This window comes from Gopherus flavomarginatus, chromosome 11 (genome assembly GCF_025201925.1).
Source record: "Gopherus flavomarginatus isolate rGopFla2 chromosome 11, rGopFla2.mat.asm, whole genome shotgun sequence".
In the NCBI taxonomy this organism is placed as follows: domain Eukaryota; kingdom Metazoa; phylum Chordata; order Testudines; family Testudinidae; genus Gopherus; species Gopherus flavomarginatus.
The window spans coordinates 28,876,506-28,895,342 of record NC_066627.1 but is presented as its reverse complement, the minus strand read 5'-3'; the positions used below and the strand labels follow the sequence as shown (position 1 = coordinate 28,895,342).

The window sequence follows — 18,837 nt, the reverse complement described above, 5'->3', positions numbered from 1 at the left end:
GAATTGTTGCACTCAGTCAGTGTGCTAAGATCTGTACTGAGCCAACTAACTGAATTCACATAGGATACTGGCTGGCCATCATATGGGCATGATTTTCAGTGACCTAGAGCTGGAAATTTCCTTATCCTATTCCAAATTTCCTGATCCCTGAACTCCTACCCAGCCCCTCAACACCATTCTAAAAATGCTGTTTCTACATTTGATTAGTACAAACACAGCATGCAGGTTCTAAGAGGTTAACAGTCTCTCCTGCTCATAGAAAGAACAGGAGTAGTTGTGGCACCTTAGAGACTAACAAATTTATTTAAGCATAAGCTTTTGTGGGCTAAAACCCACTTCATCGGATGCATGCACTGAAAATACAGTAGGTAGATATATATACACAGAGAACATGAAACAGTGGGTGTTACCATACACACTATAACGAGAGTGATCAGTTAAGGTGAGCTATTACCGGCAGGAGAGGAAAAAAAACCTTTTTGTAGTGGTAATCAAAATGGCCCATTTCCAGCAGAAGAAGGTGTGAGGAACCGTGGGCGGGGGGGGGGGGTATAAACATGGGGAAATAGTTTTACTTTGTGTAATGACCCATCCACTCCCAGTCTTTATTCATGCCTAATTTAATGGTGTCCAATTTTCAAATTAATTCCAATTCAGCAGTCTCTTGTTGGAGTCTGTTTTTGAAGTTTTATTGTTGCTTGTGACTCAAAACTAAACACTGAATGAATACATTTTATTTTTTTAAATTTGCCTCATCTGTAGCAGAGCCAGGGCTATGATCTTTTCCTTAGAACCTAACTATGTTTTACCTAAAGTTCTCTTCCTCTCCCTCTTTGAAAATGTTTTGTTAAGGCAGCTGCAATTGTTCCCTCTGCGCTGCCCCCAAAGGTGAATAAAGTGTTCTGCTTCCATGTGTTTGTGGTTTTTTTAATGACCTTTGTCCTGAGATCTGACTCTGTATAGCCAGCTGCTGGGAAGTAGCAACAAATTAAATTGCAATGTACAATTCCTTGGGAAAATAGTGAGTTTAAATTGAAAATACTGACAAGCTGATTTAATAGAGCTGCTTTTGAGGGTGCCACTCTCCTCAGTTCTTGCTGCTCTATATCATTATGGACCCTGGTGGAATTCACTCGTCTTCTCTGTAATCCAACCTATTCTCTGTGTATCAGCTCTGTCTTTTGTGATTTGCCTCTGTCTAAATAAAAGTGTTGTTTGCTGCTCCTGCATAGTGCCAGTAAGAATTGGTCTCTGTCTATTTTCAAGCCTGTTACAAGATATTCCTTTTTAAACATTATATATTTGTTTTTTCTTCAAAATGCAACATTTTTCTCCTGACATAATACAAGGGACTTAGAATTTTCAAAGCCTTTTTCTGGCAAATCCAGGAATTAGATTCTCGTGAAGACCTTCATAAAACATTGAAGACTTGCTATATTAACATACATTGATTTATTCATAGTGTTTCATTACAAATAAGCAAGAATCCTGTAATATCAGGAAAGGTTAGAGGAGCAGTAGAGTACAGTATATTATATTGACAGTTCAGTTGAAACTGAGTCACCGTTGGATTGAATTTGAAACATAGGGAAGGAATCAGCTGGTAAATAAGTCATGAGTTTTACCTCCAATGTCTTTATATCCACAGACTTGCCACTGGTAGGCATAATGGAACTCAGACAGAATTTCAAAGGTGTGCTTTGGGCTTGTATTTCTCTAAAGGTGTGTTATCACTAGCAATATATGTACTCATGAATATCTGTCTGGATCCATACCTTTCTGCCAACACTCTGAGGTGGAAATCAGGGACAGCACTCATACACAAACCCTCTAAACCAAGGACAAAGCCAGAAAAAAAAAATCAGTCTGAAACAGTCTCAAAAACACAGGCAAAGAGAGGAGGGAATTTGTGTAATGCCTTCACGGTATTTATTTCATGTTCTTAAAAGAATATTCTCTCTGGGTCAAGAATTCTTTCTGTTTTAGAACCTGATCCAAAGCCAACTGAAGTCAATAGAAGGACTCCCATTAACTTCAACTGGCATTCGATCAGGCTACTAGCTGGCAGGAAAAATAATTTATGGGAAATTTTCCCACAAGTCTTTTCACATGACAGGGAGAAGGGTGAGGGGAAGGAATTACACCAGAAATATTCATGAAAATCCTGCTGTCGACTTTAATTTGGCCGAAGAAATTAACAGATTTCTTTAAAAAAAAAAAAAAAAAGTTGTTCATCCACTTCTTAAATCAGTTTATGCTGCACTCTGAGCCTGTTGGTGTAATGGAAGTGAAAAATGAGACCCTCTATTAAGTGAAACTTTGGATGAAAGATCATGCTTGGATCTCCAGCGTCCAAGTAGAAACCCATTCACGGAAGATAATGAAACTGGATCTGGTTTTTTGCCTGACAATCCTGATGTCAGCACAACCACTCTGACTCTATCTGTTCTTTATTTGCAGATTACATACAAAGCTGTTGGGTCCTTGGATCCCAGTGCCGACTTGTCCAGCCAGAGGGGAAAGATCTTCAAACTAAGAAATGAAACTCACCACCTTTTTGTAGGGTTATATCCAGGCACTACCTATTCGTTCACCATCAAAGCCAGCACAGTGAAGGGCTTTGGACCTCCCATCACAACACGTATCGCAACTAAAATTTCAGGTACGGCACTGGGGGAGAAGGGAAGAGGCCTGGCCTTGGTTTGTCCTTTGTAGATCCAAAGTGAGCAAACTAATAAAGCAGGAAAAAACAACTTGGCATAGTATCTCTGTCTGCAGGATAAGATACATCCATAAAGGGTTGTTAGCTTGGATGAAGAATATATATGATCTGCAGTCTGTGTAAATACAGGATGGAAATCTTTGAAGAAAAGCCCCAGTGATCAAAGATGGTTCTAACAAGTTTCAGCAAAGAAAAGAATTCAGGAAGCAGTGACTATTGTCCCACAGGTTCTGATAGATAAGTTATAGAAGTGTGGACTCTTAAAGGGTTCATTTCTAATTACTTGCCTATCCATCTGGACCCAGGCAACATGGTTTTGGGCATCCCAGGTCCAAGTGCCTGATCAATGCCTATAACTGCATATTACTGTATGGGTGTGTTGAGTGCTTAGGCATTTTAAAGTAAGTTTGGAGCAACTGTGTAAATACTATTTGTCTTTTGGATGTAATAAGGGAATTTATGGTTGTATCCCATATTAATAATGATGATGATTTCAATACCATACAAACTCTGTGGGGCAAATTTTTAAAGTGGGGTCCCCCCAGCATCCACATTTGATGGATGTGTGTGAAAATAGTACCTCATAATAAATATCTGATTTGTGGATGCGGACAATGAGTTAGATGACATCATTTGTTCCCCCCCGCAACTGACTATGAGTGTACATTTACACCAGGTGCCTAGTTTTAGAGAATCCTTTGAAAATTTGGTCTTTATATCTTCAAAACGCTCCACAGGGAGTGATAATAGAGCTAGTTAAATAATCAAAAGGATGGAGAGGTCTGAAAAAGGAGAAAGGTAATTGTTTTTCCAAATGGGACTGGAGAAAAGATGGAGAATCCAAGGTAAGTATGTCCAGGAAGGCTGTTAAAGACCGCAAGAGCTGCAGAGAAGAAGGCTCTTGCACCTGCAGAAAAAGAGGAGGCTATTGCTAGATGAGTTTCCGAGGAGGGTAGAGGAATTGGATAGGGAAGAACCAAGTGCTGGATTAGATTTATGGAAAGGTTTTACAATTAAAATGACAGCAGTGGGATAACGTGATATTCACCTGGTTCATTTTTTCACCTCTTTGAGAACAGTGAATAATAGGAATACCTTTGACTTTGCTTTATATCTTTACCCAGCAGAGGAAAGCTTAAGACAAACCTTGAGTGCAGAATTTTAATGTGCAGATGTCCTCAGACAATTGTGATGCCCCAAATCATAGCCAACTGCCTTATAAAACAGTGCACAGCAAGGCATTTTTCTGCTTTGTGTTTAACAAAAAATTTTGAAAGAGGACAATGTTGCCAATGCACTAGACATAAATGAGAGAATAAGCATCAAATAACCATTCCTTCCACTAATCATCAGCAGGGTTTGAACTGCTGACTTTCAGCACAAAAGTGCAGATCTCCATACTTGAGCTAAAGTAGTAACTCCATTAGCTAATATCAGGCACATAGACTGTTTGCCTCCATGTCGACCTACCACTAGAAGGAGACGGTGCACACTCTGCACACTTGTAACATAACAAAGATACAATTGCACACTAATGCTAGTATCTTTCCCTCTCTAATTCCATTTGCTTTTATTTTAGCCTTCTGTGAATATTCAGAAATCAAGTTAGAATAACCTCTGCACTTGACTGCACATGAGCAATCAGCTCAGTCTGTCCTCACAGGCTTCTGAAACATCTGGTTCATAGTAGGTAGGCTCAGAGGCTTTACACAGGCAATACCATAATCACTAACACTAGATCATCACATTGCATGGACACTCGTGTGTTCATAACTTGAAAGCTCTCATTATCCTTGTCAAAAAACCAATGCCCAAGAAGGCAGTGTTCAGGAATAAGGATTTTTGTGTTGAGCTTTTGATTACTAACATGTTTCCACCTATTGTAGTGTTTTTATGGGACTTATTGGTAATTATTTTTAATGACCAGGCATACCTGTCTTGCTGCAACGTGCATGTATATGTTTATAATCATAATCTCTTGGTAACTATTAAGGGCCCAATTCTGCTCCTGCTGAAGTCACTGACAAAACTCCTGTTGACTTCAGTGGGCCCTAAAGTAGTAAACACCAAGCAGTTGTATAGTAATTATGTTACTATTCAGTGGTTGCCAAAAAGCCAACATTTGCCGAGCTATCACTTAGCTTTTTCATATTTTAAGTATAAGGGAAAACTGGTATGTTCCATATACGTGCATGGTAACTAATGCAAATACTGATCACTGAATTACACTCCCTGTTATTGTTACCCAGTACTTCTACCATGTGTGTTTCATTCACCAGTTTTGTCTTGTCTTAAAGTATGATTGTAAACTCTTTGAGGCCAGCATAGTCTTTTACTATGCCTGTAATGCATCTGGCACAATAGGCTGTGCATCTCTAGAAAATATTGAAATACAAATAATACTTCATAGTTAAGGTAATTGTCCTATAATGAGCTTTTTTATTTAAAAGCTTCCTTAATATAGAGTTTCTTATATAAAGATTTCAGAGATTCATTTCCCCCATAAAATCATCACCGTTTTATAGATGGGAAGATGTTAAAGGAATAGGGAAGTTAAGTGACTTGCACAAGGCCTCAAAATAAGTCAGTGGCAGAACTACTAATAGAAACTAGGATCTTAACAGTTTTCAGTTTCTGAGACATCACCAACTTGTAAACAGGCTGATTTGACCTGGAGGTCATGGTAGAAAAATATAGGACCTCCCACAATGCAGTTTTACCATGTCACTTTTTTGAGTTATAGCTGCACTGAGTGGAACTAGGCTATTCATATAACATATTTTCTGCATTTAATCGCTCTATGTTCTTTTTAGCTAAAGGCACTTGCATAAAACCTGGATCTTTGCACCTTATGGGATTCGTCTGCTGCTGCTGCTTGTTCCCCACCCGAAATCCTAATGCTGTTTGTGGTATCTGCACTTCTTCCACAGCAAAAAATGATGTTGTCCCAAACAGGAGTCTGATTTCAAGTGGGGAAGCAAGAAGGGGAGATAAGTAGCAGAAAAACTAACTTATAAGAAAGTCAATATCTTGTTTTCCTGAAAATGTCCCTAGTACTAATTAGTGGGTAGACTTAATACAAAAAATACAGACTATCTAGTTCTCTCTGTGTGTGTGTGTGACAGTACTATAGAGCTGAGTGTGAGATAACCTGGCTAATTCCCACATCTCCCTAAGCATCTTCTGGTCCAAAATTTATCTTACAGCTCACAAATGTTCAGCTTAGCTCAGGTCTAAACAGTGAAAGTTGCATCTCGGGTGTAGGAAGTGTAATCTAGTGATAAATGCTGGAGAATAAGAGTTGGGACTCCCGGCTTCTATCTCAGCTCTACTGTTGACATACTATATGACCTTAAGCCAAGATAAGACTTAACCTCTGTGTGGCTCTCCATGTGAAAATGTAGAAAATGAGGCCATTTTCACAGGAGTGGTGAGGCTTAACTAATTAGAGAGAGATTTTCAAAGCCATCTAGGAAATTTTGAGTCCAATTCCCTTTTTTTTTAAAGGGAAGTGGGTGTCCAAATCTTTTAAACAGCTTTGAAAATTCCACCCTTAATGCTTGTAAAGTATTTCAACATCTCAGATGAAAAATGCTAGCCAGGCTCCAAGAGTGGTTCATGTTATTTTGCCATAGGTCCCAAAACCAAAAACTAGTGGATAATTTACACATTGGTCTCTGTTCTGCCACAGCACCATCTATGCCTGAATACGACACGGACTCCCCCTTGAATGAAACTGACACTACCATCACAGTCATGTTGAAGCCTGCTCAATCCCGTGGAGCACCTGTCAGGTAAAAGGTTCCCTCTTCTCATTTCTCTCTGCTTTTTCTTTCCATGTCCCAAGCCACACACACACCTGTCATTCATGTCTAAGAATGTGGCTGCTCTGGATGCGTGCTCAATAAAAGGTAGCTGTGCTGTAGATTCTACCTCTCAGAACTCTTTACAAATAGCCTCACTTATTTGCATTCTGAAGTTAACCTTAGGAAGAGATTGATGACACAGTGGCACTGGTTATTGACATTACCGTATCCCCTCCAGATATATTTGCAGAGTTGGAGCAACCATATGCAGAATCATGTACTGGGAAGCTGGGTCTTTAGCATCGCCTTGCCAAGGTTAACTAGTAAGAGCGTAGTTGTAAAAAAGGTCTTTTTGTATATTATGATTTTGTAAATAATGCCAGAAATACCCCAAGGACCCTTAAAACTTGTCTATGTCCTAGTTCAGCATCTGGACCCAACTAAACTGCTCATGGCTTCATGTTATAATCTCAACCGCTGCTCCCAGTTCACCAGCTGAGATGAGCACAGATTCTGACCCCAACATCTGAATGAGGTCAGATATCAATGAGGCTTGGCCTATATTCCAGGTCTGCTGTTTTAGGCAAACTGAGATTCTGCTCACAAAGGCATTTGTGGGCAGGAAACCACACTCATGCCCTTGTTCTGGAGCTGTGACATTGCAGACCACATTTCCAGAAATCCCTGAGAAGGAGGAAACTTGCATTGGTGAGATGGGCAATGTTGGAGTTTAGCGTGTGTGTTTGCAAATGGCATATTGCCTTTTTAAAAAGTGTGTTCTTTAAGGGAATTTCATGGTGTCAGCACAGAAGACTGAAGTTTTCTATTTAGCCTTTACTGATGGCAGTAGGACAAACTTCTCTAACTCCCCCACTGCATCATATTCTGGAGAAATCTCATTTAGTTCACTCTCCATGCCTACTTAGTCTTTGCCAAGGTTGCCTAAGATATGAGTTAGTGCTGCTTGTGATGGTGGCTGTTGTGATATTTGCCCAGAAAGAACTGAGCTAAACCCACCAAAACACTTCTCTCAGCCACCCAACTGCCATTAGCTTCCCCTCTCCTCTCAGAACTGCCTTTGATCCGGAGCTCTCACATGCCTGTTGTCATACTATTGAAAATAGACTCCGGGAGTAAAATTCCGAAAATGCCAGTCTCATTTTCTCAAGTGACTTTGGGCCCATAAGTCCCATTGACAGGCTGTTTTGAAAAGCTGATCCCATATCTGCTCCAACATAGCTAAACTCAATCAGTTTGCAAATTCTACAGTTAATTGGTTTAATTAAATGTATTATATGAATCGGTGGTCAAGTCTATAATGAGTAGCAATTTACCCTGACAAACTCTTTGGTACTCCTAAGTGAAAGACCCAGTTAGACTTAGGGCAGATCCTTCTTTATATTTCACTTGTTGATCTGGTCACCACTAACCTTTCCAATTTTCCAGTAGTACCCATTTTAAAGTTCTAACTCTCATTTCTTGTACTCCCAACATGACTAGAATTAAGATCCCATTATCTGAATCCCTTAGAAAGGTTGCTATGCTGGAGGAGAGCGGTAAATGTTCACAGTTTGGGGGGGTTTTATTCAGGGGAACTTTCCTATATTTCGTTTTCCCTCCTGCTGCCTGAAGAGTGTTGCTATTTTGTCTTTTTATTGAACAGCCTTGCAATTTTTTCTAAAGCCCAATTCACTACATTTTTACCACATGCTGTGAATAATGTCTTTTTTTCAGAAAATAAGTCCATTATGAAAATTTTCCCATGGCATTTCTATGAATTTTCAGTCAGGTTTCTATTATATTGTAGTCTCTATTATACATTCATTTGCAATGAGAAAAATATTTACATGCTACACCTAAGTGATAGGCTTACCTGCTGTAGTGACCCTCATTTTCTTGACTTATAGATCGGTGTAAGAAAAGGGGAATGGAGATGAGTACTTGGGGAGATTCTAGCTTTGTATTAACTTTTGGAGGCAGGCTGGGTGTGAGTATCTTTCAGTGCTTAGCCATGTGTACCTCTGTGTGTGTGTTTCCTGCTTGAAAGGTATTTTCAGTACAATAAGGAATTGGAACTTAAAGGAGAGCCATTGTAAGCAATTTTAGAACAAAGACTGTCTCTTCCTGTGTGTATGTACAGCACCTAGCACAGCAGGGCCCTGATCTCATTTGGTGCCCCTATTGTTTATTTGCCTGCCAATAGTGCCTAATCAAATTAAATGCTGCTGTTTAATAATTTGGGGTTTGATTGTGCCAGACTTCTGCATTGGGGTATAAGGATCCTTCCCTTCCTGCACCTGCAGCACAATCACACTCCTGTTGTTTGGAAGGCACAAGGTGCATGCGAAGCTTGTCCAAAGGAGCAGAGTTATGGGCTTACTTCTTCACTAGTCAGTGAGGCAGTCTGAGTGGATCCTGTGCCATGTAGCAGGCTGGCAAGGTGGCTATGCTCGTTGGCTCTCCATTAGGCGTTGTGCCACCTACCCAAGTCACAATGCCTCCTGGAACACCCACCCCTTACCCAGAATGGTCCTTAAAAGCATAACTACCTGGGTTAGGAAGAAACTTCCCCTAAGTGGCGGTAACTCATAATGGTGCATTATGAGGTTCCATTCACCTTCCTCTGAAGCTTCTGGTAACGACTACTTCCAGGGCACAGGAATAGATGATTGATTGGTTGATCCAGTATGATAGTTTTTTACTGCGCCTTTTATATATAGGCCCTTTTCTCCAGGTTTAAACATTTCTATTACAATATTTTTCTATTGTGGCGGTATAAGTAGTAACTACACAGTTATGGTTACAGACATAATCATTCTTATTTTCATTGCCTCTCTGGCTTTTGAGAGGAAGCATATGAGTATATAATTAAAACTAATGCATGCATACAATACAGCCGCATAAATTACTCTGTATTTAAGTCTGTCTGCTGTAGTTTATCTGGGGTATAGACAATACAGTGTAGCATAAAGAGTCATACTTAAGTTATTGCTGTAGGATATTTTAAACAAGGGTTCATTGTATATCAGTTTCATTTAGAATTAAACTAAACTAAACCCAAGCCACTTTCAATATTAGGACGTGATTGATGTCCGGTGTTGCTGTATTTTCCTTCACAGTGAGTAGCTAAAGGGAGGTTGTTTAGCAGGCACAAAAGCTTGAACTTTTCAGTACTCACGATCTGTAGCTAGCAATAACAGAGACAAGGTGCTCTGATACTATGAAATGAGGACACTGTAAAAACTTAGATAATATTTTTGAAGAATTTCTCAAAATGGCAGCAATTATGAAGTATCTGTGTTGCCCTAGAAGCCCAAGCCAGCAGCCTTAAAATGTTGGATCAGTTGAGATCCAGGAGAATCCTTTGAAAATGCTGCCTGCAAACATCTCAGTGACACAAAGTGTCAGGAGTTACAGGAGATAGTGCTACACAAGAAGCGCCGGGCTCCATGCAAAGCTTCTGCTGGTTGGAATTGTATTGGTTTGATCAGCTTTCTGTTTGAAAGGCATCAGTGAAGAAGCAAGAGACTCCTGGGGAAGGAAATGGGGAACATTAAGTCAGCTGAAACCAAAATTAAAAATTCTTCCTCCTAATCTTTAACTCTTGAGTCCTGATGTCACCCCTTTTGGGATTTAACAACAACAACAAAAAAATAATCTTACGGTAATGAGAGGCAAGGAGAAAACCTCTGGGAGCTGCAGCTCAGGGTCGGCAAAGGAACTACTTTTTGTGTTGGTGTTTTCCCTAAGTTTAATGTTGAAGAATGAAACTTTGGCCTGAAAAATATTTGAGTTATGACAGAGTGTCCTTCCTGGGCTGGGCAGCCTACACTACCCCTAGGAGTTGCAGGGTCCTTCCACCTCTATACTTATTTGAACCTCTGCTGAGTAAAGCTGAGTCAATAACTCTTACCGAATAATCTAGCTGACATATTTAGACATTCTATTGGTGAATTTTCCAGGAGCAGCCTATGACTATCTTGATCTCATTCTGTCCTTGAAATTATTCCTAGGAACAGGGACAGTGCAACCATTTAGGCAAACTAGGGCGCCTAATGGTTGGGGGCGCCTAAAAGTCCCTTCAGGCGAGGAGGTGGAGTGGAGGTGAGCTGGGTGGGGGGGCGCACGGGGAGGGCTGCCCGCAGTAACGGGGGGGGACCGCACAGGGGAACCGCTCCCCACCCCAGCTTACCTCCACTCTGCCTTCTCCGCTGAGCACACAGCCTAGCTCTAAGTCTCCTCCAATCAGCGCTGCAAGCCTGGGTGGGGAGGAGAATTAGAGCAGCCCCAGCATGCTCAGTGGAGGAGGTGGAGCTGAGGTGAGCTGGGGCAGGCTACCCAGGCAGGGTTAGCTGCTGGGGGGGGGAAGGGGGAAGTCTCCCCAGGCAGCGTTAGCTGCTAGGGGAGCGGGGGGAAGGGGGGAAGTCTCCCCAGGCAGGGTTAGTTGCCGTGGGGGGGCGGGGTGGAGAGGGGTTAGCTGTCGCGGTATGGGGGGTAGCTGCTGCTGGGGGGGCTCCCCAGGTCGGATGCTGAGTTAGCTGCCATGGGGGGGGGCAGGGTTAGCTGGGTGGGGGTTGCAAGGTGGAAGTTTCGCCTAGGGTGCGAAACTTCCTTGCACCGGCCCTGCCTAGGAATAATTCTACATCTTTGAAATGTCCACAAGAAGTTTCTTCGAGAGTTGGCTGTTTCAAAGTCAAGCGGGGTTGTTAACTTTTGGCTGGAGGCATAGATCGCTTAGTGGTATTTCTCTTCCGTGACTGGGGAACTTGAAAACCTCTCTCAGGCCATATTCCTCTCCCCTGGTCCATGCACCTCTGTCTCTTCTTTGATTCTCAGACCATAACTCCCCGTCACTACTCTTATATTACTTTCTCTTTCAAACCATCCTTTTCTCAGTCCACTCTCTTCTCTCTGTCTCACAGACTCTTGAGAACAGAGGTCTTCAAGTGCTGGTTGGCAAGTGTTGGGGTTAGGATCTTGTTCTGGTAGCTGCTCACTTTCTCTGTTGTTTTTGTCACTGGTGTTCTTTTTCCTCTACCTGTATTTCTAATGCACCGCGTGTATTTCTGTTTTCATGGAACACTGTTTGCAGGCCTGATCAGCTTGATTCTGGCGTGAGGGAAGAATGAAATGAATAAAGAAAGAGGTATAAAGCTAAGAGCTTTACTGGAGTTCTCTTTTTTTATCCCAGTTGGTGGTTTTGGCGCATATATCATGGCAGCTGCACAGCAACCTGTGCTATTCAGTTCATTGCCTTGAGACTTCTTAATGGATTTTTACTGGCTACATGTGAGTTTGTCTGTCCTTTATGTTGATAATGAATTCATTAATTTCATGCAAAAGGGTTGCAATTTATTGTTTTTAAAGTGACAGAGCCCTTGCATAGCTAAACACATTACACTTCTTATAAATGCTTGAAAATAAATAAGAGAATCAAAGATAATTGACACAGCAATGTTTAAATCATGCTCCTAGTAGTCTTGATGACTCAGTTGTGGTACAGCAATAGGCACATACATGCCTTGTCTTACAGAGTTCTGGTTGGCTTTTTGTAAGCTAGTATTCAAACGCAGAGTGTATGCATCACATGACTTAGTTGATGGAGGGGAAATAGTTATCATACTAGATCTATTAGCTTTATATTATCTAATAATAAATAAACATTATCAATTTTGTCCGTATTTATTAACATTTCTCATAATACACCTTAGGAAACGTATTCTGAACTCACGTGTGCTGGGTTTCTCCTGCATAGTGTTCTGCTTAATTTAGGAAAGAGTTTGAGGGTAAACTAACAGGAGGTGTTTTCTGCTAAACACAGGCAAGATTTGTTTGTTTGCTTTTTCTTTAATGTTTTTGTGAATTTGAGTGCTGGTGAAAAGAGTCAGCTGCAGAGACTGATCTCATCTTTGTAACACCAGAAAAGATACAGCACAGGCAGAAGCATTACAAGCTTCCCTGAGCCATCCCATTAATGTGCCTTAACCCTGATGAGTAGAGCTGCAAGCCTTGGTCATAGGCTCCTATCTCTGCTGTTGTCATAATGGGGCTGTTTTTTAAATTATACCAGATGATTTTATCACCAGTAAAAAGATATGTAATTATCAGAATAATTAAATGTCATGCTTCAGGGCACAAGGGGATCACTGTAAGGGTCAGGAAGAACTGTTTAATCCTTTGTGTATATACAGGCTTGGCAGAACTTGATTTTTATTTTTTGTCAGTTCGATGGATAATATTGATGTTTATTTTTAATCACTTGTTTCATTATTTTTCTATTCAATTTTTCACAATTGTGCATGTCATCTCTTCCGTAGGGAGCTATGAATGTGGTTAGAAAATCAGAGTGAGAAGTTAGGAATTTTTATACATACACATAGATAGATAGATAGATATTACAATATTTTAACAATTAAATCAATGGTTCACCACCAGGGTACATGTACCCCTGGGGCTATGCAAAGGTCTTCCAGGAGGTACATCAACTCATCTAGATATTTGCCTAGTTTTACAACAAGCTACATAAAAACAACAAATGAAGTCAGTATAAATTAAAATTTCATACAGACACTGATGTGTTTATACTGCGGTATATACTATACACTGAAGAGTAAGTACAATATTTATATTCCAAGTGATTTATTTTATAATTATATGGCACAAATGAGAAAGTAAGCAATTTTTCAGTAGTATTGTGCTGTGACACTTTTGTATTTTGATGTCTGATTTTGTAAGCTAGTAGTTTTTAAGTGAGGTATAACTTGGGGCAGGGCCGGCTTTAGGAAGCGTGGGGCCCAATTCGAATATTTTCGGCGGGACCTCGGCAGGGATGTCTTAAACAAAAAAACATATAAAAAAAAAAGTTTTTCATTTCTTAGCAACTGGTTCCCTATAAAAGTTCTGATTTAAGGGTTGTGCCACAGTAAGTATTTTTTGTACCAATAGGGATACCGTACATCCGTATTTTCTTCCTGGATGGCGATTTAAGAACCAAAAAGCCTGACATGTCCAGGAAAATACAGATGTATGTTAACCCTACCTAAAGTTCTTTTTTAAAAAGATGGGCCTGAACTAGAAATAAGCTCCGTTTCACATGTGTGGGTCCTCGCCACTCCCTGGAGGTGTGCACATGTGTGGGTCCCAGCTGCTCCCTGCCCCCTCATTGAAGCAGGTGTGCAGGGTTACTGCCCTGAGAACTGCAGGGCACTGCTGGACATGGGGCTAGCTGGAGGTGGGGCAGACTGGAGGTAGGGTCTGGCTGCAGGCAAGGCAAGGCGTGTAGGGCAGGCTGGAGATAGTGGGGTGGGCTGGCTGGCTTCAGGCAGGGTCACGGGGGTGCAGCATAGGTTGGCAGGGCTGGAGACAGGAGTGCGGGACTGACTGGTTTCAGGCATGGGGTTGCGGCAGGGGTTGGCTGGAGACAGGGCAGGGGGTGCAGGCAGGGCAGGGGGTGTGGCAGGGGCTGGCTGGAGACAGGGCAGGGGGTGCGGGGCTAGCTGAAGACAGGGGCTGGCTGCGGGCAGGGCAGGGGGTGTGGGGCTAGCTGAAGACGGGCTGGCTGCAGGCAGGGCAAGAGGTGTGGGGCGCAGGCTGGAGACAGTGGGGTGTGGGGTGGGCTGGCTGGCTTCAGGCAGGGACACAGGGGGTTGCGGCATAGGTTGGCAGGGCTGGAGACAGAGGAGTGCGGGACTGGCTGGCGTCAGGCGGGGAGTGCGGCAGGGATTGGCTGGAGACAGGACAGGGGGTGTGGCAGGGGCTGGCTGGAGACAGGGCAGGGGTTGCGGGGCTAGCTGAAGACAGGGGCTGGCTGCGGGCAGGGCAGGGGGTGCGGGGCTGGCTGGAAACAGGGCAAGGGGTGTGGGGCTGGCTGCAGGCAGGGGCTGATGCTAGGGCTGGCTCTACTGTTTTTGCCTCCCCAAGCAGCGTGACGAATTGCCACCACTGAGGGCGGGGGCAGTCCGTGTGCCGTTAGGGTGGCATGCGCGTTTCCGCGGCGGCAACAATTCAGCAGGACTTCTGTCTTCAGCCAGAAGACAGAAGCTGCGCTGCCATGGACAGCTGAACATAGAAGCTGCTGCCAAATTGCTGCTGCTGTGAAATCACGCATGCCGTCCTAACAAGGCCTGCCCCCGCCATTCGTGGTGGCAATTTGGCACACTGCTTGGGGGCAAAAACACACGGACTGCTGCCCCTTGCAGATTGCTACCCCAAGCACCTGCTTGGAATGTGGGTGCCTGGAGCCGGCTCTGGCTGGTGCGGAGCTGGAGGCAAGGCAGGGGATGCGGGGCTGGCTGGAGACAGGGGCTGGCTGCGGGCAGGGCAGGGGGGGTGTGGGGCTGGTGTGGGCTGAGGGTGCAGCAGGGGCTGGCTGTAGGTAGAGGGTGCAGGTACAGGGGGTACAGCCCCACTCTGTACAGTGGACTGCCCCCTCCTTCTCCTCCCTCTCCCACCAGGGCAGCAGCAGCAGCCCAGGGCTCGGGGGCTATTTAAAGGGCCCGGGGCTCCCCTGCTTCCCCTGCCCCGGTCCTTTAATTAGCCACAGGAGCCCTGGGGAAGCGGCGGGACTCCAGTGGCTATTTAAAGGGCTGAAGCAGTAGAAGCAATGGGAGCCCTGGACTTTTTAAATAGCCCCAGAGCCCTACAGCCCTACCCCAGGGCTCCAGCAGTGGGGTTCTGGTGGCAATTTAAAGGGCCTGTGGGCTGTACAACCTGGGTTAAAATTTCACACTGATGACAAGTGAAATAATTGTGATGCTCTCAAGCCTGGAGGCAAAAATCATTGCAAACAATGGAAGGATTCCTATCGCCTATTGTGGTCCTTTAGCCCTTGGCAGATATTCCCATCTCAGAAATGGTGCATAGGCCTGATACAACAGGCAGATTCTGCTTTAAAGCAAGAAACAGGGCTACAACTAGATATGGGGTGTGGGCTTTATTCTGAGCTACCTTGAGTTCCTCTGACCCCAGGCAGGTGAGAGCGGACACTGTGATAACAGCAGGTGCCCCCTCAATGTCTGTTAGTAGCACATGAATGCAAATGAAAGGGAAGACGAGTAAGCTTTGCTCTGCTCTGTTGTAGATTTTTAAAATGTCAGGACTTGATTATGCCACAGGTCTATAAATTCTGGAAACACGTTAATGCTCCCATGATTAAAATTATAGGGGACATAATTAAAAAAGCATAAACACAACTGAAGAATTCCTAATTCTAGTTTGCTTTGAGGTGTTAATTTCCTCCACAAAGAATGTGTAATTTTTTGGAACCAGTAAAAGGGGGCTGTTCTACCGGTGCGTGGCTGGAGGTGGAATGAGGGGATTATCATAAACACACTCAGACAATACAAAAGGAAGCCTCGGCAGCCATGACACCATTTCAGATGCCTGTCCTCCCTCTGCAGCACATCTTGAGAGCAAAGGGGAGAGTTGGTGGAGAGATGACGAATGAGAAAGGGCTGATTTAATTAAAAGGAGATACTGTACCAGTGAGAAAGTAAAGAGGGGAGAAAATAGGGTAATGCGCAGAAGGTGCAAGCAGAAAAGGCAATATCATGAGTGCTGAGGAAAGAGAACAAAAGGCAATGGATGCGTAGGGAGGGCCACTGGATCAGCCAGAAATGAAGCTGGGTGTGACTTCCCTCAGTGCCAGCCAGCACACATCCCTGAGCAGCTGGAGAAGTTGATATTGGTGCAAGATGCTGTTTCCCTCAAAAGGGTGAATATTCTGTCCTGAGTTCTCCCTTGTGCCAAAATAGGCTGGACATGGCGGGGCCACAATCAAGCACTGGGAGCCAAGTCCGGCTTCCTGCTTTTGAAGTCGCCCTAGTGGTGCGTGTTAGACCAGACTGTGAATGCCTATATGCCAGTTGAGAATTGGCAGAGTGCAGGCATGCACTGTCCTGCCCCCAGTGGTCCTTCTTTGACCCCTGGCACACCCACTCCTGCCAGTGTGTAGGAGCCAGCTACACCAGCTGAGAGCTCCCTACTGCAGGGGAATTCATAGCTGGCCAGCTGCAGCGAGACGGCAGGGTAATTTTGCACTGTCTGGACAGTGCAAAGTGGCCCAAAAGGGGTAGGTAATCTAGCATGATGTTCCCAGCACTCCTAGCCCCCGCACATCCTGGGAAAAATTGGCTGGGATCAGTAAGCCTACAGGATATTTTACCACGGCCTGACAAGGGATTATGCAATTGCAGGGCTTTGACATCATCTGCCTGCTCCTGGTCCAGTTACCAAATGGTGAGAGTCCGTATCTCCTTTATAACTTTGCCCTTTTCAGAAACATGGCTTATGCTGAGCATTGTCAATAGAGGGGCAGGGGATTCAGTGGGCTGTGGAGATGGAACTCCTTCCCTCTCCCAGGTGGTCCCTGCCACTCAGTTTTGAAGCATGTCGATGGGACAATTGTGGGCAGTATCTTACCATATATCTGGCCATGATGTACCTGTTCTGTGGGTAGAAACCTTCATTGTATTATGTTATCGATCTCGTGCTCTTCTCGGGCATTAAGTTAACTAAATTCTTGTAAAATAGTAAATGCTTTTTCACGCAGCTCCAACTCTGTACAGTGGAGAGGGGAAGGAGGAGTGGGAGTTCTTAAATACAGACCAGATTCTCTGCTGCTGTAACGCTGCATTGTTTAACTGAAGCCTTTGGAGCTACCCCAGTTTACGCTGGCTGTCAATAGGGCTCTATGTATCCATACCTTTGCCTATCCCACTGTTTTTATGAAGAGGATTTAAGAGCTTAGGTTCGGCAGCCCCAGAATCGTGCCCCGTCTCTCAAAATACAACCAGGGCCCCTTCTTGTCCTGTGCCTTCCTTAAAGAAAAATACGGCTCCTGTTGTCCTTGAAACTTACTTCTTGTCTTGAAAGAAACCACTGAGCATGCCAACAAGACCCTGGTCAGTGACACCTGCCTAATGCTAAGTGACATTAACAGTTTTTCTTTGCTTTTGTTTATTTGTTTTTGCAGATTAAACAGATGGCAGGTGGTTCAGGAGGGAAAACACACCTCTGAAGCCACTAACATTAGCTCCTGTCATAGTGAAAGCCATATCTGTCTGCAGTCATTATCTTTAATCTGCCAGCATGGAACAACATTGAACTGGAGAGATAGGGACCAAGCTTTCCACTGGGGAATATCAGCTATTATATCTAATATGTGTTGCAAGCCAGGTCAGGCTTATGGATATGGCTAAGACAAAGGAGTGTACAGTTTTGAAATGCCCTCTGTTGGGTTTCTTTCCAGGCAGATTAGATACAGATGAGTAAGCAATTTAAATCACGATGCATATATAATCCAAGTAAAAGAAATATGTTCATAGCTCCCTGCTCAGTCTCCCAACCAGGTTCCTTTCTGGAACCAGCTCATGTTTTCTGAATTTAGGTTTTTCTTTGCCATCCACAGACATTACCCTAGTTATAAGGTCTTCCAAACACAATTTGGAAATGTTGCAGTTGTAAAGTTCTGACTATAACTATCCACCCTGATGAGAGCTCAATCACCAGCTATTGTAAAAATTAGTGATGAGTAAAACACAAGAGATTTGGAGGATTGCTTTAAGAACCCAAATACATGAATGTTTGTTCAGACCCACAGAGTCTGCCAAACGACACTGCGGACGCCATAAAGAGGGGGATGCTTTCCTTGTGAGGTTTCCCATACTTCTTGCTTCCATTTGGGTTGAGGATGCAGCCTTTCCCATGGTGGGTCATTAGTTCCACTGCCTGTCCTCACTGAAACCAGAGGGTGCCAATTTGTTGTAACTCTCAAGAGAAAGAAAAAAGGAAGCATCTGAACTTCCTTAATTCACAAAAAATGTTCAGGGTTTGGGTTTTAGCTTTAGCTGCATGCCATTTTTTTTTTTAATCTGAACCCATCTCTGGAAACAGTGGAACAATAAAATATCCCATAAAAGCAACAGACCATGTCAAGAAGTACGGCTCGATCAAATGCACACACTTAATGGGACAATTTTGAAGGTCATTGACCCTGCTGCTCATGATGCACACAAGGCATCTATCTGCTACATTTAGGTATGATTACTCACATAATGCAGTTAATGGTATTTGGAGGAAAATACCAGTCGGCTATTACTTGTATAGAGAGACAATTTAAGAAAGAGACCGAGCCCTGGCATGTTTTAACTGTGATATTTGGCAAGTTCTCCCATAAGTAGCTACTGCTGGTTATTTTGCCAGGGTTCTAAGGAGAGTCACCTTCATAGTGGTGTGGTGGATGAGCAATACATAAGCAAAAAGAACAGGCGTATTTGTGGCACCCTAGAGACTAACAAATTTATTTCAGCA

The 18,837-nt window shown here is 43.4% G+C and overlaps 2 protein-coding genes across 6 annotated transcripts in view; one reads left to right on the top strand and one right to left on the bottom strand.

The window, feature by feature from the left end:
- The window catches only part of LOC127030720 (uncharacterized), a 549,169-nt gene that overhangs the window by 348,643 nt on the left and 181,689 nt on the right, over positions 1 to 18,837 (bottom strand). The window lies entirely within an intron of this gene.
- PTPRT (protein tyrosine phosphatase receptor type T) overlaps positions 1 to 18,837 on the top strand; it is a 778,873-nt gene that overhangs the window by 593,301 nt on the left and 166,735 nt on the right. For all 5 annotated transcript variants that reach the window (XM_050917254.1, XM_050917256.1, XM_050917255.1 and 2 more), the window contains exons 10-11: positions 2,461 to 2,662; positions 6,414 to 6,516. In XM_050917254.1, coding sequence (XP_050773211.1) covers positions 2,461 to 2,662; positions 6,414 to 6,516 — 305 coding nt within the window. The remainder of the gene's footprint in view (positions 1 to 2,460; positions 2,663 to 6,413; positions 6,517 to 18,837) is intronic.